General features: G+C 37.0%; 1 protein-coding gene and 1 long non-coding RNA gene across 3 annotated transcripts in view; one reads left to right on the forward strand and one right to left on the reverse strand.

The window, feature by feature from the left end:
• Positions 1 to 11,854, reverse strand: part of LOC120374203 — a 64,899-nt gene extending 53,045 nt beyond the window's left edge. Inside the window, exon 1 of one of the 2 annotated variants that reach the window (XR_005585928.1) lies at positions 11,800 to 11,854. This is a non-coding gene — a long non-coding RNA (uncharacterized LOC120374203). The remainder of the gene's footprint in view (positions 1 to 11,799) is intronic. The other variant, XR_005585927.1, reaches the window with a different exon arrangement.
• The window catches only part of LOC120374201 (von Willebrand factor D and EGF domain-containing protein-like), a 240,959-nt gene that overhangs the window by 123,900 nt on the left and 103,800 nt on the right, over positions 1 to 13,259 (forward strand). The window contains exon 13 of the mRNA XM_039493496.1: positions 12,612 to 12,748. Within this exon, the coding sequence (XP_039349430.1) occupies positions 12,612 to 12,748 (137 nt within the window). The remainder of the gene's footprint in view (positions 1 to 12,611; positions 12,749 to 13,259) is intronic.

Here is a 13,259-nt window from a genome sequence, read left to right on the forward strand (position 1 = left end):
CATTTCCTAATGGTTCCTAACATTGATAGCTTTTTTGACTGCTGCTGCACATTAAGCAGATATTTTCAGAGAACTATCCACAATGACTGCAAGATCTCTTTCTTGAGTGGTAACAGCTAATTTAGACCCCATCATTGTGTGTGGATAGTTGGGGTTATGTTTTCCAATGTGCATTACTTTGCCTTTATAAACATTGAATTTTATCTGCAATTTTCTTGCCCACTAACCCAGTTTTTGAGATCCCTTTATAACTTTTCACAGTCAGCTTTGGATTTAACTATCTTGAGTAATTTTGTATCACCTGCAAACTTGCCACCTCACTGTTTACCCCTTTTTCCAGATCATTCATAAGTATCTTGAACACCACATACCCCTGGAGGACCCTCAGATCCCTGGGGAAACCCACTATTTACCTCTCTCCATTCTGAAAACTGATCATTTATTCCTACCATAAATGTTCCCTGTCTTACTCATCCATGAGAGGAACGTCCCTCTTATCCTGTGACTGCTTACTTTGTTTAAGAGCCTTTGGTGAAGGGCCTTGTCAAATGCTTTCTGAAAGTCCAAGTACACCATATCCACTGGATCATCTTTCTCCACAAATGTATTGCCCCCTCTAAGAATTCTAATAGATTGGCGAGACGTGATTTCCCTTTACACCAGCCATGTTAACCCCTCCCTCAACAAATCATGTTCATCTATGTATCTGATCATTCTGTTCTTTAATATAGTAAATAGTGTTTCCTACTGCAACCTCCTCCACTGTACATTTCTCAGCTGCAACTAAAAGCCAGGATCATTTTTTTATGTAATTAACATTTATAAAGTGCTTTGAAATCCATGGACAAATGCAGCTATAGAAGTGCAAAGTACTACTTTTATACAAAAACAACAAGGAGTCCTACTGGACTCCTCGTTGTTTTTGTGGATACAGACTAACACAGCTATCCCTTTGATACTTTTATACAAGAAATTGTCTAAAACATTTTATTGCAGTCATCCATCCTGGAATGCTTTATAGTTACACAAGCTAGAGAGGGCAAAGCAAAGACACAAAAATGGGGGAGAATCAAACTAAAAAGGAGTAAATATTGCCAAAGTGAGTCACTACTGCACATTTTTCTTTTGAAAAAAGAAAAATCCCTAACAAACAAAAACAAGCAGATGCAGCTGACCTGGGGAACCTTTAACATTTGCTTTTTCCATTTTCCACAATACCAGTGAGATTATACATGCTGCCTTCTCAGAAAAAGCAAGCAGTCTCGTTGGACTTAAAGCAACAGTCGCCCACAAAATACCAATATACCCAATCCATAAACATCTAATAGCTACTCACATCAATAGAAAAAAAATTAAAAACAAACAGCTACACAACACAGTCTTACTAGGTGTGGTCAAACTATTAATTGCAAATAACATATCTGAGAAATTTAGCTTTTTTTTTCCATTTGTGAATTGCTTGCCAGCAGATTGATTTTAGACCCTATTCATGCAATCTGATTCATATGGACAATCCCTGGGCCCCTGTGAAGCCTTTCCGAAGGGTTTTAATGCCTGAATACTGGTATTCATATGAAGAATTGTCGTTTCCCCAAACATTAATATGAACAAAAATCTTCTTTGTATGAATATTTACAAATGCTTTATTTGCAGGGACACAAACATGACTGAACCAAGAACTGTTTCATATTTAAAAATCTTTTTACCCATTGGTTGGCAGCACTCTATCTCCTAGTTATTCTTACAACCTGAAACTAAAGCTGGTTGAAATTTTTCATTTGAAACTTTTTTTTTTGTCAAAATGGAAATTTTCACAGGGAATGATCATTTTCCATTCATTTTTTATTTTCATTGAAAAACTGAAACTCAATTTTTTTAGTTCTTGATTGTCGAAAACCAAATATATCAGTTGAAGATGTGCAGTCTGGGACCACCAAAAGCAAAAAAAAAAAATATTTCAAGCCTGAAAAATGTAGGTTTTCAGCCAACATTTTGTTGTTTGTTGTTGTTGTTGTTGAAGAAAAGAGAGACATTTTCAGTTTCTCAGTGAATATTTTTGAAGAAACATTTTGGCAAAAATGAAAATTCTTATTTTCATTTAAGTTTTCACAGAAATAGAAAATATTTCTTAATCAGTTCTACCTTAAACATAGCTCTAGTTATAGCAAGCAACTGGAATTGGTCATGTAGCACAGCTTGTGAAGCAGTTCACAGAATTCCTGTCTGTTTTCACACACACCATTTTCGGAAACATTTACCTTTGGGTTTGTGAATGTCTATATTTGGTTGCTTCCCAAAAGTGATTTAAAGAACATGTTGACAAAGTCCTTTGGGCTTTTTCAGTTATGGGATAAGTAGAAAGAATATATGTTTTCGCTAGTGCTGAATCAGACTACAGAGAAATGGCTAATACTGTAGTTTGAAGTTTTGCATAAAGCTAGTGCTTAGTGTGAACATACGCAATCGACTGTATAAAATCGATTTCTAAAAATTGACTTCTATAATATCGACCTAATTTTATAGTGTAGACATACCCTTAGATGCAAACAGGGGAATCTTGAATAGGAGGATATACATCATTTTACCTCTGTATGTGGCACTGGTATGACTGCTGCTGAAATATTGTGTCCAGTTCTGGTCTCATTCAAGAAGAATGTTGATAAATTGGAGAAAGTTCAGAAAAAAGCCACAACAATTAAAAGGATTAGAAACCCTGCCTTATAGCAATAGACGTAAGGAGCTCAATCTATCTAGCTCAACAAAGAGAAGGTTAAGAGGTGAATTGATTACAGTCTATAAGAACCTACATAGGCAACAAATATTTGATAATGGACTCTTCAGTCTAGCTGAGAAAGTTATAAACCAATCCAGTGGCTGAAAGCTGAAGGTAGACACATTCAGACTGGAAATAAGGTGCAAATTTTTAATGGTGAGAGTAATTAACCATTGGAACAATTTACCAAGAGTTTTGGTAGATTCTCATTACTGACCAGTTTAAAATTACGATTGGATGTTTGTTCTAAAAGAGATGGTCTAGAATATGTTTTGGGGAAGTTCTATGGCCTGTGTTATACAGGAGGACAGACTAAATGATCATTATGGTCCCTTCTGGCCTTGCAATCTATGTTTTTTGTTTTGTTTTTTTTTACATTTAACGGACAAAAATGTTAAGAGAAGATTGTGTTTCGACATAAAACTACGCTTGGAAGAATTTGATTTTTATCAGTAAACAACAGTATATATGAGTTTCACTGTGCATACACAAACTAATGAAAAAGTATTTCCATTGATAATAATTGAAATTTACAGATAGGCCAAATGAGGAAATGCTGCTTGAGAACTTCTTAGAGTTTGATTTAAGGCTATTTACTTTTAATACTTTGACAAGAGGCTAACAATTTGTGTTTTAATTATTATGAAGCTTTAGCTTTTTGAATCTCATCATCTACTACTGCCATTAAATAATTGTCTGATCACCCCCAATTTCCTGCAAGAGTGAAAAATTAAATAAATAAAAATAGAAAAAAATGCATAAACATAGGCATTATCCATCAAAATTCTTTAAAAAATAAAAATTAAATTCTGCCAAGCCTGCATAAAACCTATTCACAGAGACGAGTGCTACAGTGTCACACAGTAGAAGGGAGCAATTTAAACAGCAGTGCTGTGTTTGTTAAACAGCAGTTAAAATATTATCTTCAGTTCTCAGAACTGAGTATCTCTCTATCTTTTTATCTCAACCTTTCTAAGATACTAAGGGTGAACTCCTGTCCCTGCTGAAGTCAATGGGAGTATTGCAGTGGAAAAATCCCAAAGACATCAGTAGGGTCAGGCTTTCACACCAGAAAACAGGCCTGGTGGCAAAGAACTAAAAATATTCCCCACACCAGTAAAGATGCATATGCTAATAGAAAAAGTATCAACCAACTGACTTGCAGGTCACGCATGCCTAATTCTAGGTTGTACAGGAACACTTGTACAGTCACTCATGGACAAGGACAAACAGCATAAGCCTCAGATTTACAATACACTCAGAGAATAAAAGGTGTAGAAGTTAAGGAGGAGGAAAGAATGGAATGGGGTTTCTGTAGGAGAAAGTACAAAGTTGCCTCACGCTTGCTTTAAGAGGTGCAAGACCCAAGATACAATAAAGTGTATGTTAATATTGAAATGGAGATTGTCCTCTGTGATGCTTATTTAAATTCCACTCTCTAGAAGAAGTTACCAAAGGGGAAAAGGTACATGAATAATGAAGCAGAAGGAGAGTCCTTGTTCTGAACCTATCTGTACCCAGAAGCTTCAGAACAAAAGTATAGTATAACTTTCTTAAACCAGCATTTGCATGCATGACTTAATATTGTCATAACAGCAAAGAGAATAATACCAGGAGCATATTTGAAATTTCTTGTCTCACACTCACCAAAATCCTACCCCTAGTGTCAGTACATGACACTGTGTTTCTGACATTGGAAATGTATATCCCTGAAGGGTACAGGAAAATAAGGTGTGCATATAATATTTTTAAGGAATGAAAACACAACCAAGAACACACTTCAAATCATTCAGCATTTAAGCATGTTTGAATTCACTAGAGCTGAATGTTTCTTGTAGATTTACTCCTCATGTAATGTTGATTTCAACAAGGAGCTGTCCAGGTGGCCAGAGTTATAATTATCCTCAAATGAAAACTGCAATTTAGAGTTGAAAGGCACCTCTGAAATTTGGCATTGCTCCAGAAGCTTAGACTTTCTTAATGCTGCTTCACATTTAATAAAAACTCCCAACACCTGTAGAAGGTGCTTAAAATGTCATTACCACCTGTAATTAAATGGAGAATCCAATTACCATGGTTAACAAATCAGGTTGGCGCCTCCAATTTCTATACATTGACCACATTGACTATAAAAAAATTCATAACCAGTAAAGTACACATAGATGGATATTATATGCAGCTTCTATAAAGCTCTCTAGAGCAATTACAAAATAAAAGGTAATGAGGAATAATAAGGACAAATCAGTTTAACTGAGGTAATGACACTTTAAGAGCTCTGGTTGCAAGTTTCAATTCAAATGTGGAAAGTTCTGGAAAAAAATTTCCAGCCATCAAAGAAAAAAAAGAAATAAATTTCTTAAAACATATTACAGGAAGACAAGAAGCTAATGCTAACCCGCTATATTTAGGAATGTATCATTCTCATATGAAGGTGAAGGAGCCGCGTGTTTAAACCCTTGTATACTGAGATGTGAATATGCCTCTTGATTTCAGCATTTCTGCTAAGAAACTGTTGGGATCTAGCTGAATGTTTAGAGCTCTGAATCAGAGCAAACAGGTCCCCTGTAGCCACTTATAATAGCAGTTACATGAGTTACGCGGTGTTATTTTTAAAATAATTATATTGACCATTTTGAATTTTATTATACTGATTTTGGCCCAAATCTTGTTCTTTTACTGCAGCTGTAATTAGAGAATATTAATGAAAAACAAAATCTATATTATATAATACTAAGGGGCTGAATTAAAGCTACCAAAGTGGAAAACTTTGGAATGAAGACTTCTAATGGTCTTGTAGCACAAATGGCACATGAGATCTGTTAAGCCCTTCTGACTCCTCTGGCCAAAGATGGAGTACAAAGATAGCCAAGGATGGAATATCATGGGCAATGACGTTTAAAGCTGACCCTAAATATTATTTTGTTCTCATTGTTTATGTTATAGAACAAAACAGAAGGGAAAATTAAAAGGGAAGATTGAAAGTGTTTTGAGTCCTAAGGGGAAGGGTGCCGTCTTCAGATTTTATTTGTTAAAAAAAAATCTACTGTTGAGATTTTATATGAGAACATATTGACTTTGAAATAAATATGGTGCTTTCACTGCTATCAGCTCCATGGTCCTTGGCTGTGGAAATTATTTAAGGGCCATTAGTCTGTCAAGTAAATACATACTCTTTGGCACATTTAATATGTGGTTTATAGACATGATAGATCATAGCAGCTCTGTGTAAGCCATTATGGTGCATTGGGTCATGGACATTCTCTGTGCATAAATTAGGCTATATACTGCATACCAAACACTGAATGAAAAAAAATTAATTTTACAAATTTAATTTACATTGATTTTCATACAGAAAGGCAATAGCTGTTCATGGAGTCTCATCTCTCTCTCATTGGCCCAGACTCTGCTACCCACATTCGTGTTAGGTAGTACTTTATTCTACTAGTAGCCCCATGGAAATCAGTAGAACAGCCTGCAGAGTAAGGTGCTACTCAATGAAGATAAATGGGGTAGATCTGGTCCTTTGAAATTAGCATGAATTCTGCTAGTGACTTCAGTGGGACTATGATTAGACCCTTGATGAACAGACTAGGGTATTTTATAGGACAGTGCTGGCTTTTAGTAGGGAACAGTCATCTGAAATCACAAAACATCCCTCACATAAATCAACTGAATCCAATTTTTAGAAGTTGGTTTTGCTATAGTAATTTAAATCTAAAACCAAAACACCTTCGCTTGGGGTAGTTTTGGAAATCACCATATATACCTGTGTGTAGGTTGAAATACATTTTTAATGGGACAAGTTAAAGCAATCTATCAAAAATAGTCTTTTAAGGAAATGCTGACATATCCTTGAGTATAGTGGAGATAGTGGACATCACAGTGATTACCATTTAAGCCTCGTTGGCCAAAAGACCATGCTATTATAATGAAACACTGCAATTCTTAAATGGGTATGATTCCTTTGGAAGCCTTAGAATCATAGATTATTAGGGTTGGAAGGGACCTCAAGAGATCATCTAGTCCAACCCCCTGCTCAAAACAGGACCAATCCTCAAATGACCCCCCTCAAGGATTGAACTCACAACCCTAGGATTAGCAGGGCAATGCTCAAACCACTGAGCTATCCCTCTCCCCAAATTTATTTCTTCTAAACTGACGATAATGGACTTGATTCTCTTATCTCTTACACCCATGTAATTTTATTGACTTCAAATGAGCATACATGAGAGAAGATCAGGCCTTTTGTCTTAAAAACATTCATTTCTTTTTCCCAAAATCCTTCTTCTTGTTACTGACTCCACTTTTCCATTCCACCATTCTCATTTTTCTTTCTTATTTAGCTGATTGTGAATTTTTGAACATTGCCTGTGACTGGCCAGTATAACAGATGCTCCCACACTTTCTCCAAACACACACAAAGATGACAAGTGAGATAGAGTTGTTTATGTACTAGGAGCTAACACCCTGTGAGCCCATCATATTCATGTCCCTTCACTATTAATTTTTGAAACCCTAGGAGCATGGTATGCAGGTTTCCCATGTACAGTATGTAGCTTTTTAACATGCTGCTGCCATTCCGCTGGGATCAGGGTTTTTTGGTAGAGCTTAAATGTACTAAAAATACATTCTTACTTCCTTCAAGCTGATATTCCTAGTGTCTCCAAAGGAGTATGGCCTATGCACTGAGATAACTCTATTTTGCAGACGAGGCTGTGTAAAGTCTGTAAATGGAAACTTTTATGTTGAGGGTCAAAATCTCAACTTAATAAATTTTTCCCAGCCTACATGAGTATCTCAGAAAACAGATGTGGACAGAATATGAAAATGTACATCAAACATTGCAAAAATATTGGAATTTGTTAACTGTTTGGTTATTACTTTGTTATATTTTTCAGTTACATCAATGTTTTACATAATGTTTTAATATGGATATTTAGTATTTTTTTTTCAGATTTATCTGCAAATTGCTTTTAGCACTATTACTTCCTTCTTCCCAGTTTACGCACACAGCCATACAAAGGCCCAATACTGCACACTCTTAAGAGCATAACTTTATTCACTTGAGTGGGCTTATTGACATCAGTGGGACCTTTCACCTGAATAAAATTACTTAATGGGCACGTACAGAAGTGGGCCCTGAACACCTACAGAAAGATGCTTTTCTAGGATGCAGAACAAAGTGTTCAGAATTAAAATACTACACAATAAACATATTTTAGCAAAGAGGAACCCAGGCCTGGATGTCACTAGAGGTAACGTTTTCAAAAGTCCCTTTTGAAAACAGGAATTATGTGCTTTTGAAAAATGTACCCCAGATGCTTTTATACTGAGCAAACCAGTGCTGCAAAAAGGACCATATTTGGGAAAATCACCACCATAGCATATACAAACCTCATGAAAAACTAAAATAAAATATTTTTGAACTAACCCTTACAGATTTTGCTACTGAGATACTCTGATGTATGTTAAAGGCAAGAGATTTCCACCGCCACATAAAGCAGACTTCTAACTAAGACTTTTGTAACTGATTCTTAAGGGTTAACAAACCTGGTTTAGTTTCGAAGTCTTTTTCTTTCCATAGCAATTTTAGTTTAACATTTTTATAGTGATAATATAATAACACACACATTTGAAAAGACAAACATCAATATCACCCTTAATCTATTGTTTTAACTCCCAGGTCTTTCCATCCAAAGCACAAACCTGGCTGAGTTAGAGTGGGATTATTAGCTTGATAGTTACAAAGTCAATAGAAACTGAATTCTAAAAGGATATCAAATTCTTATCATAAGGTATCTGGAAGGTTGCTTGCTCAGTGATCCATATTGTTCCCTGAAGATCAGATCAGGGAGATTAGTCTTTTCTGCTGATTAGTTTATTTGCTTTAATGCAAAGCAGTGAAAGCAATTCAGTGAAGCATGTGGCTAAACAAGACCATTTTCTGAGGTATAGAGAATTCAATGCTACAAAACTTCATAAAATGGGAGGTCTGAGAACAGCCAGAACATTCAAATGTAAGTGTATAATTCCTTATGCCATTCTGCATGAAGGCATTACAGGAAGTTTCAGACTTAAATCTTGCAAAACCAAAACCAAATGGAATGGGAAACCTTAGTTTCCTTACAGAATAGTTCATGAACACCCATACAAGGCTTGTTCAAACAATTTTGACTAGTGGACACGTTCATAAGAACCAAAGCTCATTTACAAACAACTTGCAAACAGGAAAAAAAAAGGCAACATTCACCTACTAAAATACTCACTATGGAGATCATCCTGCTCTGTTGTGGACATATAGGCCCTGATCCTGCAGACACTAATGTAGGTGAATAACTTCACATAAGTAGCCCCTTAGAGTTCAATGTGACTAGTCATATGCTTAAAGATACTGACTATGGGCCTAATCCAAAGTCCCATTAACTCTACAGGGCCTTGGATCAGGTCCTACAAAGAAAGTTCTGACATACAGAAGTGAGCCGGTATCCACTGATTCCCGTGACTACTGATACACTAACAAGCATAATTGTTTACAGCATTGGGCCCATAGTATTTTTCATTTTATTACTGCTCACCAGCATGATATAGGAACCTACGCTTAGGTACATATTGAATCCAAACTCATACACGGATGTCAAAAATATTGAAATGAGACCTTCAAATCCAAAGTCCTGTCTCCTTTGCACACCTGGACACTTGAGAAGAATAGAGGTTTTACCTCTTAAATTTCCTGCACACTAATTGTTATGCTGCATGCGGCACAGCAGCTGGTTGGCTGCATTTCAATAGTGTACACATCTAAAGTTTGTGAAGCACTTTGGAACACTTTTCATTGAATTAAGTTGTGTTTTTGCTTTTCCTTTTCCTTTTTGCTATCAGTCAAGTTCATAGAACATTATTGGCTTACACATTTGAAAAACAAATAATCTGGACATAAGCAGAATTTGGAAGAATTTGAAATGCATTAGATTTTTTTTTTTGGTATTCACACAGTTAAACATAAATCATCATTGCATAACTAGGCCACAGTTTTCATAAATGGATGCCTAAAATTAGACTCCAAACTCCATGATTAGGGGCTAGGGTGCTCCCAAGTGGAGCTGGTAGAAATATTTCAAATTTTGACATATTCTTCTAAAAAACAAAACAAAAACACCAAGGATAATTTAAAAAAAAAATCAAAAATTCATCCCATTTTCAACCGTCTGGAATCCTTAGACCTACCATTTCAGGTAGAAGATACCATAAATATATATGGGAACATGCTTACCTAACTTCAGATCAATTTAAAGAAATTATGGAAGGGGTGTCTGGAGGTGAAGTAAATACTGAATGTGTCAAGATGACTGTGTAAGTCATTTGAGTGTTTAGCATGGCTGGATAATTTTGCTTTGGCCCTGACATATACTTGATATAGTTGAGATGTGCACAGGATGTGAGCAAACCTTATACAAACAGAGCAGACCTTGCTTTACTGCAAACTACACACCTGCTTTAGTGGGCACCCTGGGAGTAACCACATGTATTCCTGTGTAGGAAATGGCTATATAAGTATATTCCTTTCCCCCACTCCTATCTGGTTATAACCTAATATGATTTTTAAGTTCGAAAAAGCTTGCAACTCTGAAATAATGGAAATAACACAATCTTAGCTACAACAGTATTAGTAGGCTCTACTACTATCATGAAATACACAATGAAGTGGGGGTTTTTAATGCACTAACAATAGAAGAAAGCAATTGATCAAAACTGTTCACCACTTTTGACTAATAGTTTTGTATATTACATGGCTACTCACCCAGCTGATGAGTGCTAATAAGCTTTACATTCTTTTTGTAAATACAGCATTTGTGCCCAACAGTACTTTTAATGTCACTGCAATAAAACCTTTAACAAAAAAAAGTTAAAAGCATTTCAAAAGCACAGGAGAAGCCTTTTACAATTTTCTACATTTGCTGTGCTTTCTCCCCTCCTCAAAAAACAAGCGACATGCAGCTATGCCACCTCGAGCTGTGATCTGATGGGATCACAGATTTAAACATCATTAGTCCCCATCAGTTCTTAAATGGGAGATCCTTCAAGGGAAAGATGGGTGCTATAGGAGGTCCTATTGTCAATTCAGTTTGTGGCATTTTGTCCCTTGAATCAGAACTGAGCCAATGTACCATTATACTGTAGTATTAGGTCAGTGGTTCTCAAACTTTTGTACTGGTAACCCCTTTCACATAGCAAGCCACTGAGTGTGACACCCCCCCACCCTTATAAATTAAAAACACTTTTTTATATATTTAACACCATTATAAATGCTGGAGGCGAAGTGGGTTTGGGGTGGAGGCTAGCAGCTCCTGACCCCTCATGTAATAACCTTGTGACCCCCTGAGGGGTCCCAATCCCCAGTTTGAGAACCCCTGTATTAGGTAATACTGTGCTTCTGTAGGTGCTGTCTTAGATATGCTGTAGCTCAACCCAAAGTTATGGGCTTGATACAGAAAACGGTGACATTCTAAGCCCTCCGTTATGCAGGAGGTCAGACTAGATGATCATAATGGTCCCTTTTGGCTTAAAATTCTATGAAGCTTCACTGATGAAACATGAAACTATTATCCTGACCTTTTGTAGTCATAATAGATGACAGACAAGTGCTCAGACACTGTGCTGAAGGAGGTTGACACTTAGGTCTATGCCACGGCACTTTTTGAAAGAGTAGAGGTATTAACTTCAGCATGCTAGCTAAATTTCTATTTGGGCATTGCATTCGGACTACCTAAAAGTGCCCAGATATACAACAACAGTATAGAAGAGAAAAGAAACAACTTAGTTTAAAATTACAAGGGAAATTTATATCCAAGAAAAGATAAATACCTGGGCTGGACTTTAACTCAATATGCTAACGATTTAACTATTCTCTTTCTGTATATTTTGTATATTCCTTGCTACTCTGAAACCATTCCTTGGACAGTGATTCCACCATAGCATAAAGAAGCCCAAAAAGCAATAAAACTCAGTAGTTCTGTCACAGCACCCACCTGAGGATCATACAGCACTTACAAACATCAATGAGTTCAATTCCACCTGGTGCAGAGGGACAGGAAGGGCTATGCAGCATTTAAGGGTATTTCTACACAGCAACAAGACACCCGCAGCTGGCCTGTGTTAACCAGCTCAGACTCAAGAGGCTCAGGCTATGGGGCTGTTTCATTACTGTGAAGACTTTTGGGTTCACTGGAGCTTGGGCTTTAGGACTCTGTGGGGTGGGAGGGTCCCAGAGCTCAGACTCCAGCCTGACCTTGGAAGTCTACACAGGAATGAAACAAGCACCGCAACCTGAATCCCGCGAGCCCAAGTTGGCTGGCACGGGCCAGCTGTGGGTTTTACTTTGCTGTGTAGAAATACCCTCTGTCCCAGTTAAGCCTTCAAAATAGGGTTTAAGCAAGACTTTAAGTGATACGTAGGCCTAGTTCTGGCTGTCTGCAGAGTTAAGTTTCACCCATTAATGACTTAACCCTCACCACCACAACAAGCCTGTGAGGTTGGTTAATATTGTTACATACACAGCTCCTTTAAAGGTGAAATGTCTTAGCTGCAGAAAACTCATTGCTAGCAGCACTGTGTGTTCAATAGGATTATTGTCTGACTAGAGGTTCATCCCCTTCTATGCTGATTGCTGCTGCTACCCTTGTATGGCTGTGCTATTTCAAAGCAGATATAACAGGTGTATGAGTTATAAATACAAGGGAAAGTGGGGAAAAAAGCAGGGCAACAGTAAGAACAATTTGATAAAAATGAAATGAGTTTAACTGCTTCTCTCTAAAGTTCTATGTTTATTTCGCCCTTTCAGAGAACACTCTGGAGATCACAGGCTTAGAGAACAGGGGTCTCTGTGATATACAAGTTTCTGATTGTAACAGGATCCGAGTGTTTGGCCTCAGCTTCAGAGACTCTCCAGATCTGCACTGTGAGGTCACCAGACTGATTGTAAGCAATGTACCACGGGAGCGCAAAGTCAATCAGCAATATAGTAGAACTATTTCCGTACTTACATTTGTAAAAGCACCCAATCCTGTAAGGCTCAGAGGCCCAGATCATAGAATCATAGTACTGAATACTGAAATAATTGATTTCAGTAAATTGATTTCAATAAGAATTAGGTGTCTAATACCTTTTAGGATCTGGGCCTGAGTCCCCTCCTATCCCATTGTCATTACTAGGTGCAGAACACCTTCAAATCCCGGTGCAAGCATATCATTGTAAGCAATGGGAGCTGAAGCCAATCTAACATGATTGGGTCATAAGTGAGCCAAAGCAATATATTCTCACCATTCTTTTTTCCTGCAAACTTTGTTTAGCTCTTATTTGGCTCAGCTATACCCTCATTCAATGAGACCTAAAATCACAGTATTATTTCTCATTTTGTGCATCTATGTGCCTGGCTGTATTTCTAAATGTATTTGAATGTGAAATACAATATTTAAACTATAGTTACAGA

This window comes from Mauremys reevesii, linkage group 11 (assembly GCF_016161935.1).
Source record: "Mauremys reevesii isolate NIE-2019 linkage group 11, ASM1616193v1, whole genome shotgun sequence".
Lineage (NCBI taxonomy): Eukaryota > Metazoa > Chordata > Testudines > Geoemydidae > Mauremys > Mauremys reevesii.